At 46.5% G+C, this 23,006-nt stretch overlaps 1 protein-coding gene across 1 annotated transcript in view; it reads left to right on the top strand.

The window, feature by feature from the left end:
• The window catches only part of LOC147627064 (RNA-binding KH domain-containing protein RCF3-like), an 86,052-nt gene that overhangs the window by 49,185 nt on the left and 13,861 nt on the right, over positions 1–23,006 (top strand). Inside the window, exons 4-5 of the mRNA XM_086815628.1 lie at positions 8,197–8,448; positions 8,584–8,844. Of these exons, the coding sequence (XP_086671754.1) occupies positions 8,197–8,448; positions 8,584–8,844 (513 nt within the window). The remainder of the gene's footprint in view (positions 1–8,196; positions 8,449–8,583; positions 8,845–23,006) is intronic.

A 23,006-nucleotide genomic window follows, 5' to 3' on the forward strand; every position in this document is an offset into this window, starting at 1 on the left:
TTCTTGCCACCTTCAATAATTTCAAAAGGTGCCTTGCCAGTAGAGGAATGCACTGTATTGTTGTAAGCATACTCTACTAATGGCAAATAATGTTCCCAAGCTGCCTTATGTTCTGACACATAACATTTCAGCAGATCCAAGACAGTAGAGTTAGCCTCTTCAGACTGCCCATCAGTTTGAGGATGAAAAGAAGATGAGAATTTCAAGGTCGTGCCCATGTTCTCAAACAATGCTTTCCAAAACAAGCTAGTCATCCTTGGGTCTCTGTCACTGACAATAGATTGTGGCATACCATGGTATTTAAAGATATTCTGCATGAAAATCTTAACCATGTGCTCTGGTTTAATCTTCTTTCTAACAGGAATGAAGTGTGCCTGCTTGCTGAATCTGCATATAACAGTCCAGATTCCATCATTCCCTGTTGTTGTCCTTGGAAGATCAAAAATGAAGTCCATGGCAATACTTTCCCATGGTCTCTCTGGAATAGGCAGTGGTTGCAATAACCCAGGTGCCTTCTATCTATCAAACTTGACCTTCTGGCATACTAGGCAAGATCTGACATAAGCATCAAGATCACATCTCAAGGCTGGCCAATAAAAGAAAGTCTCAACCGCTTTCACTGTAGCATCAATGCCTCGATGTCCAGCATACGGTGGAGCATGACTTTCTAGCATTACTTTCGGCCTTAACTGCTTAGTCACACATAGCTTTCCATGCATCATGAGAAAGCCGTCTTTCAGAACATAGTGATCATGATGTTGATTATTCATTAGCTGCTCATAGATTCTGGAAAAATCTTCATCACTGGCATACTGCTCTTTCATATCATCCAATTCCTGGTGATAAGAAATAGAAACAGCTGACACTCGTGGTTTGCGAGACAATGCATCTGCAACCACATTCTTCTTGCCTTCCACATGCACTATTTGAAAATGGAACATTGATAGAAAATTTGCCCAGCGCATGTGTTTCTCTGACAACTTTGCCTGTGTGAGAAAGTATCTGAGCGTCTGATGATTTGTTTGCACAACAAAATCAGCACCAAGCACATAGTGTTTCCAACTAGTAAGTGCATGGATCACAGCTAACAGCTCTTTCTCATAAATTTGATAGTTCTTCTCAGTGTCAGAGAGTATTCTACTCTCATATGCCACGACTCGGCCATTCTGCATCAAGACAGCACCAATGCTGTTCCCACATGCATCACACTGCACAACAAATGATTTAGACAAATCTGGTAATGTCAACACAGGATCTGTAGTCATTTTCTGTTTCAGGCATCTAAATGCTGATTTCTCTTTATCTGTCCATTGCCATTTAATGGCCTTCTTTTCAAGCGCATGTAACGGTGAAGCAATCTCTGCAAAATGCCTTACAAATCTGCGGTAGTAAGAGTATAGGCCAAGAAAACTGCGAACATCATGCACAGTCTGTAAATCTGGCCATGAAACGATTGCTTCAATCTTAGCAGGATCCATTGTGACACCATCCTTTGATACAATGTGCCCAAGGAAGTGAATTTCTTTCAGAAAGAATTCACTCTTCTTGCCATTAATGAGCAATCTGTTGTGTTTCAGCTCATTAAAGACTGCTGTCAGATGGTCTCTGTGCTCCTCTTCACTCTTTGAATAGACTATCATGTCATCAAAGAATGTGCCCACAAAGCTTCTGTAAGGACGGAAAATTCTATCCATCATTCCGTTAAATGTGGCAGGAGCATTTGTCAATCCAAAGGGCATGACTAAGAACTCATAGAGACCAAATGTAGTGCGAAATGCGGTCTTGTGCACATCCTCGGGTCTGATTCTAATCTGATGGTACCCACTCTTCAAATCTATCCTGCTAAACATTTCTGCTCCTTGCAAACGGTCAAGAATATCATCTATGCGCGGAATCGGAAATCTATTCTTGATCGTGTTCTTGTTCAAGGCTTTGTAGTCAATACACATTCGCCATGAACCGTCTTTCTTTTGTACTAGTAACACAGGTGAACAAAACGGGGAACTACTGGGCTGAATTAGTCCCTTCTCTAACAGCTCATTAACTTGTGTCATAATCTCTTTCTGCTGGGCTGCACTAACCCTGTATGGTGGCCTATTGGGCGGACTAGACCCTGGAATAAGATCTATGGCATGATCCTCTGGCCTCTCAGGGGGTAACTCTCCTGGTAGAGACTCTGAAAAGCAGTCTCTGAACGTATCCAAGAAAGCTTTTCTACCTTCGTCTAGTGTAGACAAATCAGTTTCAACTTCATTCACTTGCTTTGCAAAAACCAAGTACGCACAAAGATGATTTTTCATTACTGAAGTTATAGCAGAAGCAGAAATAACTGGGACAGACTCTCCTTTCAGCTTCACATCCAAAACATGAGTCTTGTCCCTATGTACAATTGTGATTTTCCTGTTGAAAGCATCCAACACTGCATGTTTCCTATGACACCATGGAATTCCCAACAAGACATCACATCCTTCCAAGGGCATGATAAGAAACTCCTCTGTGTCCACATAACTCTGTATATGCATGCGAAGTTTGCCAAGTATAGGAGTGACAGGAACTGAATGCCCAGGGCATGCCAAATCAACCTGTCCAACCGGTCCCATCTCTTCAGCACGAATTCCCAACTTGGCTGCCAATGCCAGTGAAATAAAGTTGGCTCGAGCACCAGGGTCAAAGAAAATCAGCACTGTAGCATCTCTGATTTTACCCCATGCTCTGCACAATTCTGTAGCATTATCACATGGCTGGTCACCAACCATGTCAGGTACCAATCCTGCACTCGGCATTGTCTTCTTCTTGAGTGGCCCTTCTTTATCCTCGGCATCTTTTGCTGGCTGTTGTGGACATTTTGCAGCCATATGCCCTTTTTGTTCACAGATGAAACATTTCCCAGCTTGCATCAATGCCTTTCTCTCTTCAAATGACTTGCCATATAGTGGCCTCTTCTGTCCTTTACCTTGACCAACACTTTTCTGAGGTTGTGACTGCCAAGTCTTCTTCTCAAATGGCTTCTTTCTATAGAATGGTCTAGGTGGGAAATCCCTCTTCATAAGTGGTTCCTGTTTGCCCTGAGGTTCCTTGTTTACTGTGCTCTTAAAGCCACATGAACCTCCCTGTAGCAATGCATTAGCCATGTTTGCATTCTCAATGAGCTGAGTCATATTAGAAACATTGGTCTTAATGCAATAATCCCTGATTTCTTTGGGCAAACCACAACAATACTTTTCTATTTGCTCTGACAATGGCACTGTCCTGTAAGAAGTTACTGGCAAGAGTGCATCCCAAAACTTCTTATTATACTCTTCCAAATTTACACAGTTGGCTGCATCAAGTTTGTGCAATTAAGGAAGATGAAAGAACGCACACGGGCATTGACACGATCCCACAATTGTGCCTGAGCCTCTCGCTCTTTCTTAGTGGATAGTGAAAGCTGCTGCTCCTCCAATTTTGGCCTTGGAACTCCAACCACAATGAAATGAGCCAAATCATAAGACTCCATCATTACCTTCCAGATGCCATAGTTGGTCCCATCCAACTATTGGTCCACCGGGAATGTCGGGAGGGTGGGGATCTTCACATGCTTCTCAGCCATCTCGGGGGTTCACAAGGTCTTGTGAAGGGAGGGTGGGTGGGAAAAAAAAATGAAGCAGAGGCTGCAACTGCTATGCAAGGTGGCTGTCCAGCAATGATGGCTGCTTTCTACTTGCTTCTCCACGTCCCGAACAGCCCATAAATTCTCCAATCAGCACCAAAAAACAGTTAACCCTCAAGCTCTCACTGTCTCTAAGCTTCAAGCCACCTGGGGCTCTGATAGGAATGGGCAGCGGAAATGAGAAAAATTCTTGAGAGAAAAGAAACGCAGAATTGTAGGAGAGAGAGAGAAGCTGTATAAACTCTACTATATACATGTAATCCGGTACAATGAGGAGTGGGGGGCAAGGGTGGTATATATACCACGCTGGGTTACTGGTCGGCCATTGCAAAACAATAGTAGCAAAAGAACTCCACGACTGGATAAATAGGCCAGTCGGCCAGCAAATAGGCCAGTCGGCCAACAACAAATGAAGTCGGCCAGCAAGATCAGGTTGGCTAGCATAGAAATAGGCAGATCAAGTCTGTGAACAGAAACAATCCCCCCACAACTAGCAAAACTGGGAAAAACATGGACAATGAGGAAAAACGGAGAAACTCCTGACCGGGTGGGCACACCCATAACAAAGGCCCTCACTCCCTACCGGGAATGTCGGGAGGGTGGGGATCTTCACATGCTTCTCAGCCATCTCGGGGGTTCACAAGGTCTTGTGAAGGGAGGGTGGGTGGGAAAAAAAAATGAAGCAGAGGCTGCAACTGTTATGCAAGGTGGCTGTCCAGCAATGATGGCTGCTTTCTACCTGCTTCTCCACGTCCCGAACAGCCCATAAATTCTCCAATCAGCACCAAAAAACAGTTAACCCTCAAGCTCTCACTGTCTCTAAGCTTCAAGCCACCTGGGGCTCTGATACCATGTCGGAATGGGCAGCGGAAATGAGAAAAATTCTTGTGAGAAAAGAAACGCAGAACTGTAGGAGAGAGAGAGAAGCTGTTTAAACTCTACTATATACATGTAATCCGGTACAATGAGGAGTGGGGGGGCAAGGGTGGTATATATACCACGCTGGGTTACTGGTCGGCCATTGCAAAGCAACAGCAGCAAAAGAACTCCACGACTGGATAAATACCAGTCGGCCAACAAATAGGCCAGTCGGCCAACAACAAATGAAGTCGGCCAGCAAGATCAGGTTGGCTAGCATAGAAATAGGCAGATCAAGTCTGTGAACAGAAACAATCCCCCCACAACTAGCAAAACTGGGAAAAACATGGACAATGAGGAAAAATGGAGAAACTCCTGACCGGGTGGGCACACCCATAACTGAGGCCCTCACTCCCTACCGGGAATGTCGGGAGGGTGGGGATCTTCACATGCTTCTCAGCCATCTCGGGGGTTCACAAGGTCTTGTGAAGGGAGGGTGGGTGGGAAAAAAAAATGAAGCAGAGGCTGCAACTACTATGCAAGGTGGCTGTCCAGCAATGATGGCTGCTTTCTACCTGCTTCTCCACGTCCCGAACAGCCCATAAATTCTCCAATCAGCACCAAAAAACAGTTAACCCTCAAGCTCTCACTGTCTCTAAGCTTCAAGCCACATGGGGCTCTGATACCATGTCGGAATGGGCAGCGGAAATGAGAAAAATTCTTGTGAGAAAAGAAACGCAGAACTGTAGGAGAGAGAGAGAAGCTATATAAACTCTACTATATACATGTAATCCGGTACAATGAGGAGTGGGGGGGCAAGGGTGGTATATATACCACGCTGGGTTACTGGTCGGCCATTGCAAAACAACAGCAGCAAAAGAACTCCACGACTGGATAAATACCAGTCGGCCAGCAAATAGGCTAGTCCGCCAACAACAAATGAAGTCGGCCAGCAAGATCAGGTTGGCTAGCATAGAAATAGGCAGATCAAGTCTGTGAACAGAAACAATCCCCCCACAACTAGCAAAACTGGGAAAAACATGGACAATGAGGAAAAATGGAGAAACTCCTGACCGGGTGGGCACACCCATAACAGAGGCCCTCACTCCCTAGTGAGTAATATGGTACAAACAGGAGATGACTGCTAACAGGATAAGGGTAGAATAGGCCTCTTTTTAAACGGCTTGACTGGGGTGTGGGGTACCTTTGGATGTTCGACGAGTGCATGCACTTCTTTGATGCTCCTTTGTCTCAACCTTTGTGTGGCATAATTGCTAGATCCTTTCCTCATAGGGTCTTCGTATGAGCTCCCCGGCTCTAAAGACGCGCTCAACTCCTCTTGTCTCCACTTTGAGGTGGTGGGATGAAACCCTTATCTGGCCAAAATCGCAATCCGCACGGCATAGGACATGTGAACACTCAAGTAGCCCAGATGCTGGGTAAATCCATCTTTAGAGCATAAGGAAGTGATCTCTATAGAAGTGCATCTTCGAGGGGAGCTCCAAAGGTGTGAGAGAGAGAGAGAAAGAAAGAAAGAAAAGATATATTAACGTCTACGGAAGGCCAGATTGGCGTATGAGACAAATCTGTATACAACAAGTCCATGTCTTGAGTATCATGGAAAGAAAAACTGAAATGTAAAGCTAATCTTAGTCATATGCAACTCACTATGTAGTCAGTGTCTAGCATGCTATAGATGTACAATCAGGATAGGTGGTATACTACTAATTCCACCCAATGGAGATGGTGGGGTGTAGTACATCATACATGGGGCATGGGGCAAGGAGGACTCTCACATCTGTTGTGCCCTGGTGTAGTCTTTGGACTGTTTCCTCCATAGCTCTGCGGTATCGTGCCTGGATCTGGGCAGACTGGACTTGATGGAGTAGTGGTGGTCTGCGTCCGAGTAGTCGCAGTCTCCTGGCAGCTCTGATCTCCGAGGCTCTATGTAGTGTGAGCCCTTGTCAGGAGGTAGATGATAGAGGGGGAGGGGGATGTGGCTCGCTGATAGGCTTGAAGAAGCTGGTGATCTGTGGCTGGGATCTCTCGCTCTGCACCTCTCTCTATGTCGGTGTATCTCAAGGAGGAAAAAGCCTAAGCATCTTTGATCAGTATACTCCGTCACCCGGCTAAGTGGGCCAAAACCCTCTATGAAGAAGCAGTGGTATCTCCCTCCTCTGTCTCTACCTCTCTAGGGGTCCGTGCTGCGCTCCCTGCCGCAATCTCCAGAGTGTGAGAGGAAACTCTGATCTGACCAATAGTCACCCTCATAGCGTGAGACGTGTGTACATCCATATAGCCTGGGCTTCTGACAAATCCATCCTCTGTGAATCTGAGGATATGATCTCTGTAGTACTGCATCTTCGTGGGAAGGGGACCCGACCAAGTCTCTCTAGTGTTCTCCTGGATCAAATCCAGTCTCAGAACTCTATTTCTCTCCTCTCTTGAGATTGTAAAGTATGGGGAGTCATCATCATATTGGAAGGGCGGTAATCTATCCATGTCGAGCCCATGTGCTGAGAACCACTCATCTACTGCAGCATACCATGATGGGTGATGGCGCTCTGTTGCAATACTCTGTGAGGACTCCATGGCCAAGCAGGGTAGTCTCTCTGGACCCATGGCTATGATGCGTCTGATGTAGGCTATGGTCTGAAATAGAGCCTCTACCATCATGGGGGACATTGCAAGCTCTACTCTGATGAGCTCATGTGGTACTGATGGTTTGCTGCGAATCATCCTGGAGATCATGAGGATCTGCGGTCTCTCCATCCGACACCAATCATATGTGGAGAGGTTAGGGGCCCATCTTTATGCATCTTTCTATGCATAGAAATCAAATTTAATAAGAATAACACTTTTATAATTAAAAAATTTCCTTTATGCATCTTTCTATGCATAGAAATCAAATTTAATAAGAATAACACCTTTGTAATAAAAAAAATTTCTTTACGCATCTTTCTATATGCATAGAAATTAAATTTAATAAGAATAACACTTTTGTAATAAAACAATTTCCTTTATGCATCTTTCTATGCATAGAAATCAAATTTAATAAGAATAACACTTTTGTAATTAAAAAAATTTCTTTATGCATCTTTTTATGCATAAAAATCAAATTTAATAATTAATATGAGTGATATCCATGCATATTCATAGGTGAATATGTACATGGAGTAATTAGAATATTTCTTTTAGATGCAAAAATGGTGGGAAGACAATGTGTCTATGAAGTGACAGAATCATGGAAAAAACAAGATAAAAAAACATAACTAGGCTGAGAGAAGAAACAACAGCCCGATAAGTGCCACTGGTACAGTGCTACAACGATACAATGTGGGAAGTGGTCCATGACATCTAACAGTATAGAGGCTCTCCCTGTGAAGGGGCAGTCTCTATCTGTGGAGTATCTCTTGGATCTGAAGCTGTTGGGTTCAGCGTCTCCCGTCTCTAGCTCGCTGGACTTGGGTTGCCCTGTGTAGGGAGACACCCGAGAGAGCTTTTCGCAAGCATAAAAATCATATGTAGTGTGTAGTTTTGAATGGCTGGTGGTGCACGCTTGGGGCCTTTGCCTAGTAGCATGTGGAGTTGTGAATTGTTGACTTTGCCGCTATAAGGAAATTTATTGTTCTCCCCTTCATTGAGTAAAAAAAATAAAATAAAGTTTAATGTTGTTTTAATCGGTGCAGCATCCGGATGATGACATATCACCTGCTCAAGAAGCTTTGCTACATGTTCAAAGTAAGATTGCAGACTTGGGACCTGATGAGGATGCAGTGATTACATCAAGGCTCTTAGTGCCTTCAGATCAGGTTGGGTGCCTTCTTGGCAAAGGTGGGAGCATCATAACAGAGATAAGAAGATCAACACGTGCAAACATTCGCATTCTGGGCAAGGATGATCTACCTAAATGTGCACTGTCAAGTGATGAGCTTGTGCAGGTCTGTCCTAGCATCATTGTTGTAGAATCCACACTAGACACTGTAGTAAAGTCATAGCATGTGATTTTAGCTTATGTCTTTTAAACACCTTGTTAACATTGTGTTTATCTAAATCTTGTATTACAAAACGTTTAGATTGTAGGTGATATAAGAGTTGCTCGTGAGGCACTCATCCAAGTGACTGAAAGGCTTAGAAGCAAATGCTATCAAGAGAGGTCACTTGTAAATCCGGGTGAAAATATGAATGCATCTTTAGGGAGATCAATGGTTCCGAGGCGGCATGACCTCGGATCTCCGAGCAGAATGGACTTTTCCAGGTCTGGCATTCATAGTGTTGTACCCCCATCTTCCAGCTTCCAAACTTCGACGCCTTCCCCGGGGCATTGGACTGGACAGGTTAGTCTTGCACCCTCCCTTACACATATCATCATCTATTATTTGTTGCTTGGAAAATGATACTGTTGAACATTCTTTAGAAATTACAGCTTGCATTCTTTTTTCACAAGCATCAGCTATGGTTAGTAGTGGAGATTAGGCATGTTTCACCTTTGATGGCAGAAAACTATGGAAGGTATTGTAGGGTTATTTGACACTCGATTAATGAAATATCTTTATAAAGCTGGTTTTTGTCACTTTGAATGGATGTTCTCACCTGTTTTAGTTACCAGTGAGGGTGTCTTCCATGGCAATTGAAAAGATTCCAAATCACTCAAAATATTTGTACTAAACTCAGAGTTGCAATTTGAAACTTCTCCAACATAGAATGTAATTTTGTACTTGAATCTTTTGGAAGCAGGACAAAGTCTGTGAGTACTTTTTGACCAATTTGGGGAATCCTTGTTCACACTTCCCTTGCCCCTCCAAATCTTTCATACATGTATTCCTAGCCTGTTTTGCTGCAACTTTCTCCCATATCTCGTCTTTCTTTTGTACTTGTTGGAGCTCAGACGTCATAATGATATAGAGGCAGACCTGACATGATACTTCTCAGAGGACCATTACAGATTTCTTTAGTCTACATGCATCCACATCAGAGCCCATCATGTACACTAGCGGTCTGGCCCTGTGCTCCAGAGGGGTCCTCAGTGATGGAGCTCGATCTATTTTGCAGGCCAGGTACCCCTGACTCAGAGCATAACAACCCTCCACCCGGCATATATAGATCCAGGAGACTCTTTGATGCCATGACATCCTTATATCACAGAGGCCTGATATTCTCTTGGCCGTCAGATTGGTATTGGCTGAGGCGGGCATTACCATTAGTTGATCGTGGCGAGTTTACCTCATACACAGGGTCAATGCTGATATCACAAGTATATATACTAGTGATAGTTGTTTTTCATTTTCTTTCTGTGATTTTTTCCATGGCTCAGTATAGCCATGTTATCATTGTATCACTTATGGTCTCAAAGACCCTTGGGGTCTTTTGCAGAGGTTAATATTATTGTCTTTCTTTCTCCATTTTTTTCCCTCTCTTTTTGATCTTCTCCCTTTTCTTCCTCGTCCTCTTTTTCCTTAACTTTTCCCCTCTCTTCCTCTTTCTCTTTGAAGCAGCCCCTTACACCCATGCAACTCTTGGAAGAGACACATGCATGCGCACATGCCATCACACAAACCAACGGGTATGGTGAAGATCAGCGGCACATCTTCCAACCATAGCTCTATCTAGAACACCCCCAAGCTATATGCTAGATCAAACCCTAGCGTTTCATACCATGGGAGTCCATTGTCCAAGAGCGTGGCTAGAGCCATGGCCAGGGCCTCGCTTGGGTCTTGATCCCAAGGGAGTCCACCTTGTGAGAGAGATGCACTTGGGAGCAAGATGCACTCAGGAGCCTATGACCTACTTATATAGGGCTGAGCTATCAGATTGACACGAGGCTGGAGCAAAGGAGCATAATGTGCACCCTTGCCCGAAGTTAAGTAGGCGGGGATGTCACGTGCACACCTTCCGACGGTGTGAAGTGAAAATACCTCTACAGTGTAGCGTGACTGCGTTAGAGGGCGTGTTCATGGCAAAGCCTGGGCCAATTTTGGAGCATTTTTGTCATTTAGTTGTATTTGGTCTAGGTGGCTCCGAGTGTCCGAGATCCCAATTTCTTGCGCGTGTTTATGGCGAGTGTGTGGACTTGAGTGCCCGGGATCCCAGTTCCATGCTTTCCAATGTGCTAGGCTTGTGCCCAGAAATGCCGGTGCTGTACTTGTTTCATATCCGCCGAGAGATTTGCTCAAAACAAAGTGCACATGCACACATGTTTGCATAAAGAAACTGTTTTCGTGCGAACTGTTTTCGTGTGTTTGCTTGCTATGAATTTTCAATTCATGGGCTTGGGACCCCTACCTATGAACCATGCGATTGCCTTGTATTTTGACGTGTTTTGTGGCTTGTGAACAGGTGGTAAGTGCACTTAAAAATCCTTGTATTAGTTATTAAAATGCTTTGTAATGTTTATAACCTTTGCAGGTTCACATTCATTTAAAAATGGGTGGACATTTCTTATCAAGTGCCCGGGCCCAACTTGGTGGGCACCCGGTTTGGGCACACTAGTGGCCAATGTGTGAGGTGGGCACCCTATAAGTGAGGGGTGACCACCCAAGTGGCCATTAGTTGGCAACTCAAATCTCATGCATGACTCATTTTCACCACTTTGGGAAGTTTCTCCCTCTTACTCAAAAACGTTTTTCCTCATACTTGGAGCTACACTCATCCATTTGCAAATTCGAGCACATATCTGTGAGCAGCATCATAAAAATGTCCTTCTCCACCTCTCCATGCGCACGAATCAACAAGATGTGGAGGCCTTGTGCGGCTGCCACATCAGCAGGCTAAACTGAATGGACTGTGTGGACAGCACTTCGGGAGGTGTGACACACATTGGGTGAGCCTTGCAACATTTCTGAAATTTCAAGTTCTTATTTGTCTGATTTTCATGTTACTCAGGGCGGCGGGCTACGTGCATGTTTGTGCTTGTGGGCGGCGCCCATGACTAGCCTGTTGATCCTGCCACGCTTAAACTTTGTCAACAACGTTGTAGCTGCTTGAAATCGTGCCTGGGAGTGTCCACTGGTGCCAGTTCTCCATTTTCAGCATTCCCGCGTTGTGAGAGGGTAAGCCATGCGCTAGTACGGGCACACCAGTGTCATGTGTGGACCTAGAACACCAGGGACGTGTTTGCTTCTCTCCAGTGAGTGATGGGGAATTGTTGAAAATCTTCTTCGACGGAGTTCTTCTCCAACAAACACTGTTGGTAAGCTGAATCCATGGTGGACCATACGTTCGACTCCATGGCGAGAGAGTTGGGTGTGAAGCCAAGGGAGTTGGCTCTCACCTATCTTATACGGAATGGAGATGTATTGGAAGGTGACGCTGGTGTCTTACAATTCAAGAAGCCTCCTAGTATGGTAATGCAAGGAGTCTATGCATGTAGGAAAGCCACTGTTGCCTAGCCCACCAACTTGGAGAGCACATGTCCCCATGTCTCGAGTTGCATGCATAGAAGCCCCATGAAGCAAGGGCTGCCAAATTGGACAAGAGGAAGAGAAAGCATGAAGATGATGGGCACCATGTCAAGAAGCGCAAGGAATTCAAGGTTGGCGACAAGTCGATCATATCATGGTGAGTATGATGCAAGCAAGGTGATGGCTTTTATTGCACAATTTGACATTGCCTTACGTGATGAAGACTTCACGGAGAAGCCTAAGATAAGACATGTATGTTCTTGAAGGGCATGGCTGTCCATTGATGGATCTCCGAAAAGCTTTCCCTGATCCCATTGCTACTTGGGATGAGTTTGAGAAGCGGTTTTATGCCCAATTCTTGCTTCCTAATGCAGTAAAGAAGATTGTAAAGAAGTGGGACAACATAGATCAAAAGGAGCATGAATCGGTACAGGTAGATGTGTCAAAGTTTTGGAAGATTCTCTTGGAGGTATCACCGTTTATACATATTAGTGATTAAAAGAAGAAAAGAAAGTTTGATTCCGGCTTGTATTCTGTCTATCAATTGGGGTTGTAACTTCATCCAAATCAAACTTTGCAACAGCTCATATTGCCACCGAGCAACTAGAACAAAAGATCAAACAATCCAATAAGGACAGGCATAGTAACAAGGGCAAAGAGATTTTTGTCCAAAACTTGCAAAAAGGTGGACAATCACCTAAATGGGTCTCAAAAGAGGCCAAACATGAGGGAATACCTTCAGCAAAGGCAACCCCAACAAAAGGCACAAGTTTGGACTCACACCGGAGCAAAGGGATTAATATGTGAAGGAAGGGAAGTGCTTTGCTTGTGGGACCAAAGACCATGTGTTTAGAGAATGTCCTCAATAGAAGAAGAATGAAAGCAACAAGCAACCCAAGGTGAATGTGCATGTAGTTCCCGATGTGCAAGGGAATACTAGCCATGAAGGCAATGAAAGAGTGGTATGTAAAGCTTGGGGAAAAATCAAGGATTAGCCCATTCTCTTTATGTTTGATGACCGTGCCACGGATGACTTCATCTCTGTACAAATGGCCGCCACTTTGGGCATTGATGTAGGGGACTTGGGACCCCAAGTTGAGGTCGAACCTGCCGTTGTGGGCAAAGACGTAGAGGTTATACCTATCATAGGCAAGATCCGTGTGCATATCATAGGCAAGATCCGTGTGCATATCCAAGGGTATTTGGATCATGAATTTTTTTTGGCTGCGCCATTGAATGGATGTGATGTGTTGCTTGGCAAGCCATGGCACCACCAGGTTGATCCCCGTAAGGATTATAAGACGAGTAGAATTTCTTTTATGCATAAAGGCCGCATGCATGTTATTGATGCCAGCAAGAAAGGAGCCTCTATTCCCATTGTATCCTTGTTGACTGGTGTGAACATCCCCTAGCATTTTGGCATTAGCTTGGATGTGAACACCCCCTAGCATTACTAGCATTAGCTTAGGTGACTGAGTTGTGAGATTTGGTCATTAAAAGATGTCATATCAAGAAGTGGTTACAAGAGGGATAGTGGGGAGTTAGGATTTTATGGAGGTTATGGGAGCCCAATAGTCACATTGGTATCCCAAGAGTCACATGGTTGGATGGCTATATAAAGCCTCTCTTGTATGCAAATTGGACATGAAATGGAATACACTATGATGTTTTGATTGTATCTTTATCTTGTTCTTAATCCATGTCTCTTACTCCATGCTCATGTATACATGTGTACTCCATGGCTATGTGTGTAGGGAGCATGTGTTTTCCCCCATGTTAGCAAGGCTATGCTAACAATCTCACATACAGATGAATAAAGCAATTGAAAAGGGTCTTTCCACGTACATGGTTTTTATTCGTGATAATGTTGAACATAGTGATGTGCATGTGGATGGATATTCTCACTTAAGAGAAGCTGATTTTTCTTGCTGAATTTAAAGATTGCTTTGCTGATACTTTGCCTGGGGGAATACCACCTCAAAGGCCCGAGGATCATCGTATGGACTTAGTTCCAAGAAGTTCTCCACCTAATAGACCCACCTACCGGGAAAGTGCCGTGCAACAAGAGGAGATACTGAAGTAAGTAATGAGCTTTTGGAGAAGGGTTTGATTTAGCCAAGTTTTTCGCCATTCTACCCTCCACCCCCCACTCGTACAAAAGAAGAATGGGTCCTACCACATGTGTATTGACTACCGGGCATTAAACAAACTTACTATCAAGAATCATTTTTCGATTCCACGCATGATGAGTCATGCATTAGCCTGAAGAGCGGGTATTACCAGGTGCGTGTGGTACAACGGGGTGTTCATAAGATGGCATTCCAAACAGCTTTTGGACATTATGAGTACTTAATCATGCGGTTCAGTCTCACTAATGCCCCAGCTAAATTCAATAGAATGATGGATCGCATTTTCCAAGAGCATTGAAAATTCACAAGTGTGTTCTTTGATGATATTTTGGTATTCTCCAAGAATGAGAAGGAACATAGATCTCATCATGGTTTTTTTCCAACGCGTCCGTTTCACATTCCGTACTGCATGTCCGCGTCCGTACACGTCCGATTGGATATACCGTACGGTGCCCTAAATGTTGGGCCTTTTTGGGTTTTTGGTTTGCCGACAACGATTTGACGCTTCTCCTGCACGGCTGCTATCGCGTGTACCCAACAGTGGACTACTGTCGCCTCAAGCCTATACCCGACTACTGTCGCCTGTATCCAAGGGCCAACATCCAAGACACACGACTCACCTTCAGGACCCGTCACCCAGCCTCCCAGGCACAACCGGCACTATTACTTGTATGAGACTCTCGAGTTTATGCATTTTTGCCAGCAACGTGCACGGAATCTAATGCAGCCTGCCGCTTGCGCCCCCTTCTAGTATGTCGCTTGCGTCCCCTTAAACCTTCTATGTAGTACTGTGTACATTGTACTGTGTACACAGTACATACACTGTAGTATGTACAGTATACTACATAGTACATGTAACTTGCGGTGGTTCCCGGGGGACTAGGACCTTTGACACACTTGTTGATACCATCAATGCATATTGAAACATTTAAACATGGCCATAGCCTTAACATATATCCATCCATCATCATCACTTTGCATGAAACATAAAAGCTAGACAAAACATCCACAAATGCTGAAAGTGGAGCTTGCACGAGTGACACCGCATAGAGGCCGGAATGGGCCGACCCCCCCCTTGGAGTATTAAATTACCCAAGGAGAATAATATCATGTACAAGCTTTGAGGGCCTTACTCTCCCCACGGAAGATGCTGGATTATCCATATACAAATGCCATAACACAGCCCAACACAAGGCAACCAAGCCGGAACATAGGCTGTAGAAATGCCGAGCCAACAACATAATCTATATACCTCCGTGTGGGTACTGATTCTTCCCCAAAAACCACGGGTCTTCATGCAATAGAGCTGGTACAGCAAGTACAACTCTCCATTCAGCCGGTACAGCAGGTGTACAATGGTTGGTACAGTCGGTATGGTGGTTGGTACAGCAGGTACAACGGGTACAAATGTTGGTATAGCATGTACAATGACTAGTACAGTAGGCATAGTGGCTGGTACAGCAAGTACAGAAGTTGGTACAGTCGGTACAATGGGTGGTACAGCAAGTACAACAAGTACAAGGATTGTACAGCCAGTACAATGGTTGGTACAGCAGGTACAAAGGCTGGTACAACAAGTACAATGGCTAGAAATCATAATAAATGATTAAATACCCTTGCCTTCAGTATTTCTTCGTGATGGAAGCCTCCAAAACAGTCCCCAACAGCCGGTATTCTTCATGGGCAGCCTTCAAGAGAGAGAGAAAGAGAGTAGCCATCATTAGGGAAGCCTGTAACGGTGGTAGAGGCTAGTGTGTAGCAAGAGAGCCTCTATTAATGAAGATAGAGGGCTCCAATTTATAGATTTGGGCCTCCCATGATTTAAAATGGCAAGAGAAGGCTACAATGATAAGTGGAGAGCCACACAATAGCTGGAGTGACAAGTGTGAGGCCACTTGTCTCACTTTGATCCACTTTCTTGCCACATGTCCCAATCTAGGAGATGGGTTCTCCCATAATCTTTACCTCTAAAAATATCCCAACTAGTAGACATTCTGTTATAGGCACTGCCATTTCTTGGTATCTGCTCAATTCCAGATATAATGACACGAACAGAATTTCCATCGGAGTCGGGCCAAAAATAGCAACTCTCCTAAATTTTAGGAGTGTGGTCCTTTGTATCCTAGGATAATCCCCCATTCCCAAAGCTTGTACTTTCCTAATATTTAGACATCCTGGAGTCCTCCATACCCCTTTCATACTGGGAAATGTCCAGGCTGGTGACATCCTTCCCAGCTTCTCAAAAGTTGTCCGCAACTTTAAGCTTCAAGCCATATATTCAAGATATAATCATGTCCCATCAAGTGGGCGAGACGAGACAATCTCAAAAATCCAATATAACTGAAGAATCCATGTCCCAAAGAAATGGGTGAGACTAAATAAGTCTCCATAACAGAAAAGCTGGTTCTCCATAGTTCTGGGCAATCCTTTCTCCCAATCCCAACAGTTCCCATGTTCTCCCATACAATCCCAACTCTGATCAACAAGCATGGTGTGGAAACAATGAAACACTCACTCCACAATCGCAACACGAATCCACGTGTATGGTGGAGTGCTCTCTCACAATCCCAACATGAATCCACATGCATGGTGAGATGAACAATGAACCTCTTGGCCTCTGTATGGGGAGATAGTGATTCTAATATAGCATAAAGATAAATAAATCAATGTCCCAAATAAATGGGCGAGACAAAACAGTCCCATAAGTCCAGATATCATAATCCATGTCCCAAGTAAATGGGCGAGACAAAATAAGTCTCCTGCCAACAAGGCATCGGTCTACATGACCCTTGGCATAGACATAAGTCTCGTGCCAACCAGGCGTCATGCCCACTTTACCACTTGCACTTTGTGTTGGTACTGTGACCACACACCTTGGATGAGAGGTGGGCTCAAGTAACAAGATAAAACAATCACTTCGTAGGCATAGATAGCCTAGTGTTCCATAAGCATTTTTGCTCCACATAGTTTATAGGCATTTCGGCCACCAATAGTTTGTAGGCATTTCGGCCACCAACTCACACTACCCTCTCAAATGCCCATGTTCCGTTCCATCTGCTCTCTATTCTTCCACCCAGATATGGTAGAAACAATCTTCAAGAGAGCACGTAGGACAAGAGAACACTACACACGGCATGTTGTGCTCGACACTACCCTCTGAAGTGCCCATGTTCCCTTCCATCTGCTCTCAATTGTTCCACCCACACATGGTAAAAACAATCTTCAAGAGAGCACGTAGGACAAGAGAATATGTGAACCATGAGTTTCGTAAGTCCAATGCATCCCAAATAAAGGGAGCCATAAAGAATAATCCATCCTGGTAAAAGGGAGTCATAAACATAATCCATAAACCTGAGGATGGATCCAAATCCCTAGAAAAGAAGTCCAGGAATCCATATACCTGTATACCATAATCCTTGTATACCATAACTCTTACCACATACTCCGTGCTAACCACACACCTTGGAGTAGAGGTGGACTTTTATCCATAAAAGCATCATATTCATGAGATATCCAAATATTTCTTCTTTATAAACTGGGACAGATTCCTCCGTAGAAATTGCTTGTAAAGCTCAATATCTATATAAATCTCGTCCAATCACACGTCAGGATTCATGTCCTTGCCAGCTTCGGTGGTGTGGTAGTAGCTGACGCGCTAAGTCAAAGGCTACATCATGTGCATACCGTGGAGAACTGCCATAGTTACTATTTTGTGCCAATGAAAGCATTGTATGATGAGGACCCGGACTTCATGGAGCCTTGGAGCAAATGCGTGCATGGCATTGCTTCAGACTACTACATTTGGGATTGGTGGTTGTACTATAAGGATCGACTTTGTGTCATCAACAACGGTGATTTCTGTTAAGTGCTTTTGTGTGAAGCACATGATGTTCCCGTTTTAGGACACCGTGGCCAGGGCCCGCCATTGTAGCAATTGTCTCACTTTTTCTTTTGGCCTCACATGATAAAGGATATGCATCAGTATCAACAGTTCTACCGGGTCTATCAAAAGTCAAAGCCAGACATGAGAAAAGCTGCAGGCAAGCTTCACCCATTGCTAGTTCCATAATTGCTATGTAAGGACATTTCTATGGACTTTGTGGTTGGACTACCAAGGAGCTAGAGGTTCTAGAATGATTGTATCCTTGCATGCATTGATCTGTTCAGTAAGGAGACTCACCTTATTCCTTGCAAGTCGGATGCAAATGCTTTTAGGAGATGGCCAGGCTTTTCATCCGGGAGGTGGTCCGCTTACACGGACTTCTGAAGAGGATGATCTCAAATAGGGATCCAAAGTTCACGAGAGCTTTTTGGAGGGCCTTGTTCTATGGTTTAGGGATGAAGTTTCATTTCAATACTACATTCCATCCCCAAACACACGGCTAGATTGAGATCATCAACAAGACTATGATCACAATGTTGCGGTGTTACTGAAATGAGCATCGGACTCTTTGGGAGGAGTTCTTGCCATTGGTGGAGCATGCTATCAATGATATAGTGTAGGCATCAATAAATATATGACCTTGGAGGGCCTTGTTCTATGGTTTAGGGACGAATACCCCATTCCATCTCCAAAAAGACGGCCAGACTGAGAGCATCAACAAGACTATGATCACAATGTTGCAGTAATGTTGCGGTGTTACTGACAAGAGCATCGTACTCTTTTTGTGAGTTTTTGCCATTGGTCAAGCATGCCATCAATGATACTATAACCGATTGGCGACCCGGAACAATAGATAAACACTTCAAACATGCAAACAGAGTATGAACACAGCAGGAAGTAACAAAAATATAAAGACAACATTGAGCCGGAACGACCGGCCCCTGTAGGAACTTCTTTATTTAGTAGAAGCTTTTACAAGAACTCAAGATGAGGGTGCAGATAGCATTGGATTTTCCACAAAGCATCAACAAGGCTCATGCCCAGATCTCTATCCAGAGCCAAGATAAAACGGTACCAATAGCTGTCCAAAACTGTCTCAAAACAGTCCCAAAATCAGCCCTGAATTTGCCTATTGCACGGTCAAAACTCGAGAGGGAGAAAACACCACCTAAATCACACATGTTGGCGAGTACGGCTTCTGTACAGCTGCCGTACAGACAGCAGGCGATCAACCAGAAGGCAGAAGAGGATAGATAAAAGCACTACTGCTGCTGTTGGCTTGGGCACCTCTGTATGGCCAATTCGGAGAGAATGTCGACAGCCCTATGAACAGCCAGTTCTGGGAAAAGGACAGCAGCCCTCTGTACAGCGTTGTAGAGAGAGAGTAAATCAGCTGCAGCCCATCTGTGCGCACAAGAGAAAGAGAGAGATATTTGTTGCAGTCGATTTTGCTCAACAAGTTCTTGTACGGCCTGTAGATACATGCGCATATCTCCAAAAACAGCCTCTGCTCATGCTTTTCGACCAGCTTCTTTTAGATGTGCCAAAAGTGGCTTGGCTGCCAAAAATATCTGCTTTTTATGCTTTTTCCCAACTTGTCGCCCAAGCTGTAGCTAGGAGCCTCCTTCTGTCCACTTGTACAGCCCAAAATAATAATATGTCCAACCCAACTTTAATGTTGTGTGAACATACTGACTTATAAACCTTGTAAGTCACTTTAATGATTAAATTCCCATGATGCTTATGCTGTGTAGCCATCTTTCAGGCCAATCCTTGTCTATGAATGCTTCAGCTACCTTATGTGGAAAATCCTCGTTCTCACCTTGGTTCTGTTCAGTGTGTGGGCTTGTCCCAAACCACTGATCAAGATTGGTGAAGAGACCAAATGGTGACATCCCCTCCGTCTTATAAAACAGTTGTCTGCAACTGTATAAGCCTAATACCACTAGAATACTCAGTATAGTAGATGCACTGCCAATCTTTAGTATTTCATAATCCGAGCATTTAAAGCCGTATATCCAGGCTCGAGGTTGATTAGTACTGCTCGCTGAAGCTCCCGCCCCTCCCTGCTTGCGCTACCTGCACACTTGCGCCCCCCGCCTTCCTGCATGTTCGTCCCCTCGCGCCCCCCTCGTTCCTCGCGCCTCACCTTGCCCCCCCCCCCCCCCCCCCCCCCCCCCCGCCTGCTTTCGCTTCTGCGCCTCCTTCCCACGCTGCTCTGCCGGCCGCCCCTCCTTTTGCCCCTTCCGCCTGCCTTTGCTGCTGCGCCCCCCTCCCTCGCTGCACTGCCCCCCGCCCCCCCCCCCCCCCCCCCTCCTTCGCGCCCTCCTCCCCTCTGCAGCGCCTCGACCCCCCCCTCCGCTAGCACTTTCTCCGCCCCACCCCTCTTGCGCGCTGTTTCCGCCCCCCTCCCCCCCTAGGGCTTCTCCTTCGCCACTTCACTCCCCCCCCTCCCTTTTCTTGCTGACTTCCGCCCCCAAGGGGTTTTTGTTTCCTTTTTCTCCAGCCTTCGTCTTCCGCCTCTCTGTGTGCAGCTCGTTTCTTGCAGGATCTCCGCTTTCACCTCGCCTTCGCCATAGCTTCAGACTCTGATGGAGGCTCCTCCCGCCCCGCCTCAGAGGGACTCATCCGCAGCCCCCTCGCCCGCCCCTGAGGACACCCCCATCAGGCTTTCTCTTTCGCTAGAAGAGGAAGCGAGCCTCACCGCAAAGGTGGAACGCCTCCAGGCTCATTCCACCATCTGCCGTATAGTCGGCACTCGCCCCAGCAGAGGGGAGATCCGGGATCTTCTCCAGGCCCGCCTTCTTGCAGATGTGGGCAAGATCCTGGACATACAGCTACTGGGCCGTGGACACTACCAGATCGAGTTCGAGACCGCCCAGAGCGTGGCCAAGGTCCTTGCCATGAGTCCCCTTGACATCAGGGGTGCTCGGGCTTTCTTCAGACCTTGGCAGCATGGCTTTGACCCAGCAGCGGCTGAGCAGGGAGAGCGCCTTTTTCATGTTACAATTTGTTCCCTGGACTCCGTCGGGAGTATCTTCCGCTCCTCTCTAGGCTAGGAGCATTGGTGGGCTCAATACTAGAGACTGGCCCCAGAGCAGCTTCAGTGGTGGCCAGAGCAGCTGGGCTACCTTCGGTCAGAGTTTTGGTGTCTGACATCTCCTCCCTTCCTAAGGTCATTCAGCTACCTAGGATAGGGGGGGGATGGATTGATCAGAGAGTGGAGCTCTCAGGGCTCCCGAACCAGTGCTTCATTTGCAGGCAAGTCGGTCATCTGGCCAAGGCCTGCCCTCGCAGGAGACCTCGACCCTCACCACAGCAGCAGGCCCCTGATGGCCCGCCCCCAGATGCGGCACGGCATGCTGCCTCCGGGACACCTGCTCAGGCCACAGAGACTTCGGAGTGGCAGCCTGGACAGAGGCGCCGCCAAGGGAGACAGCCACAGCAGCACACCCAGAGACCGCTGCAGCAGCAGCCACAGTCTCAGCCTCACTGGGTTCCCGTGAGGAACAGCTTTGCTCCCCTCCAGGAGGAGACCCCTGCGGCGACGACTGAGGACCAGGAGATGCTAGCACCTCCTCCTTCACCCCCCCCACCCCCGTCCCCTCCCACCGCCTCGCTTCCACCTTCGCCTCCTTCCGTCCCCGCTCCGGTTTCGGCAGCGGCTCCCTCTCCAGCCCCCTCCTCCTCCCCCCCCCCACCCGCCTCACCTTCCCGGGAGGCCCTGGCAGTCCCCTGGCGTTCGCCTGCAGTCCGGAGGGCGCTGAGCACCGACCTCACTCGAGCACCACAGAGGAGACCTACCATGCCGATTCGGGCTTCACGGATATCATCTATCCGTAGTCGGCTGAGTCGCCTCGGTGTTAGACAGCGCTTGGAGGCTTTTGATTACGCTTTCACTCGGCTTTTTGGAGCAGAGGGCCCCCATGAGCCAGCACCCATCCGAGTTCATGTAGTGATACCTCCGGCCTGCGGGGAGGAGGCACTTGATTCAGCGGTGGCCTTCTCGTTCCCTCTATGTGGCCCTTGCGACCGGGAGTGGACTCTAGAGCTCGCTCTTAGCACTTTGAAGACTCAGGCAGTTGAGTTTTCTCATCATGTGAGCGATCTGGAGGTGACAGATGTGATAGGCCGGCTATGGGAGTTGGCTCATTTTTTCTTGGATCCCGGGAGTGTGGATGCCTCAGGGATTCGTCATTTGGTCGTGCGCATAGTGGCAGACCTAGCACGCAACCCTGGATATGTATGTATACACGAGGTTGCTCTGTTAGAGCGGGAGGTAGTCGCCATGGGCCACAGCCACTGGCACCTGATCCGTGATTCTTGCAGTACACCGGATGGGCAGATTCGCACTCGCTCGGATGGGGACTACTCTTCATCCAAGCCGCTTGCGAAGACCCGCCGTACAGCTGAGACAGCATCCACCTCAGCAGGCCATCCATGAGGATCATCTCATGGAATGTACAGGGCCTGGGCGGAGCACATTTTATACGCTATCGTGGTTGCTTGAGGCAGGAGCTTCAGAGATGCCTGGTTGGTGGCAGCATTGATATTTTGATGATGCAGGAGCACCACTTGGGTGAGAGCAGGATCCGGAGATATGGTTCGGTGATGCGTGGTAGATGGGACACCTTTTGGTCTGCAGGGTTTGGTCCTTTGGGTGGACAGGGAGGAGTATGCATGGTCATTGCAGATGTATGGCGGCAGGCCATTGTGGATCGAGGGATCATTGTGCCTGGTAGAGCACAGTATGTCATTCTAAGGATGCATGATGAGCTATTGGGCGTGCTCAACGTCTATGCGCCCAATCATGCTAGTGCCAGAGCAGAGTTCTGGACCCAGGTTACGGATGCATTGCCAGAGGCCGCACATTGTTGGTGTGTCGGGGGAGACTTCAACATGCTTGAGGACCCGGCCGATAGGGTGGGAGGCAGTCATGTTACAGTGCACGGCACGGAGCTTGCAGCTTGGGACCGGTTTTGCATGTCACTGAGGATCAATGATGCATGGCAGCATGGGGCCTTCTCCCGCTCTCAGGACAGTCTTAGTTTCTCTCGGTCGGATCGCCGGCAGGGAGGGACTAATCT

This window comes from Cibotium barometz, chromosome 21, assembly GCF_041138505.1.
Source record: "Cibotium barometz isolate CiBa-2024 chromosome 21, ASM4113850v1, whole genome shotgun sequence".
Lineage (NCBI taxonomy): Eukaryota > Viridiplantae > Streptophyta > Polypodiopsida > Cyatheales > Cibotiaceae > Cibotium > Cibotium barometz.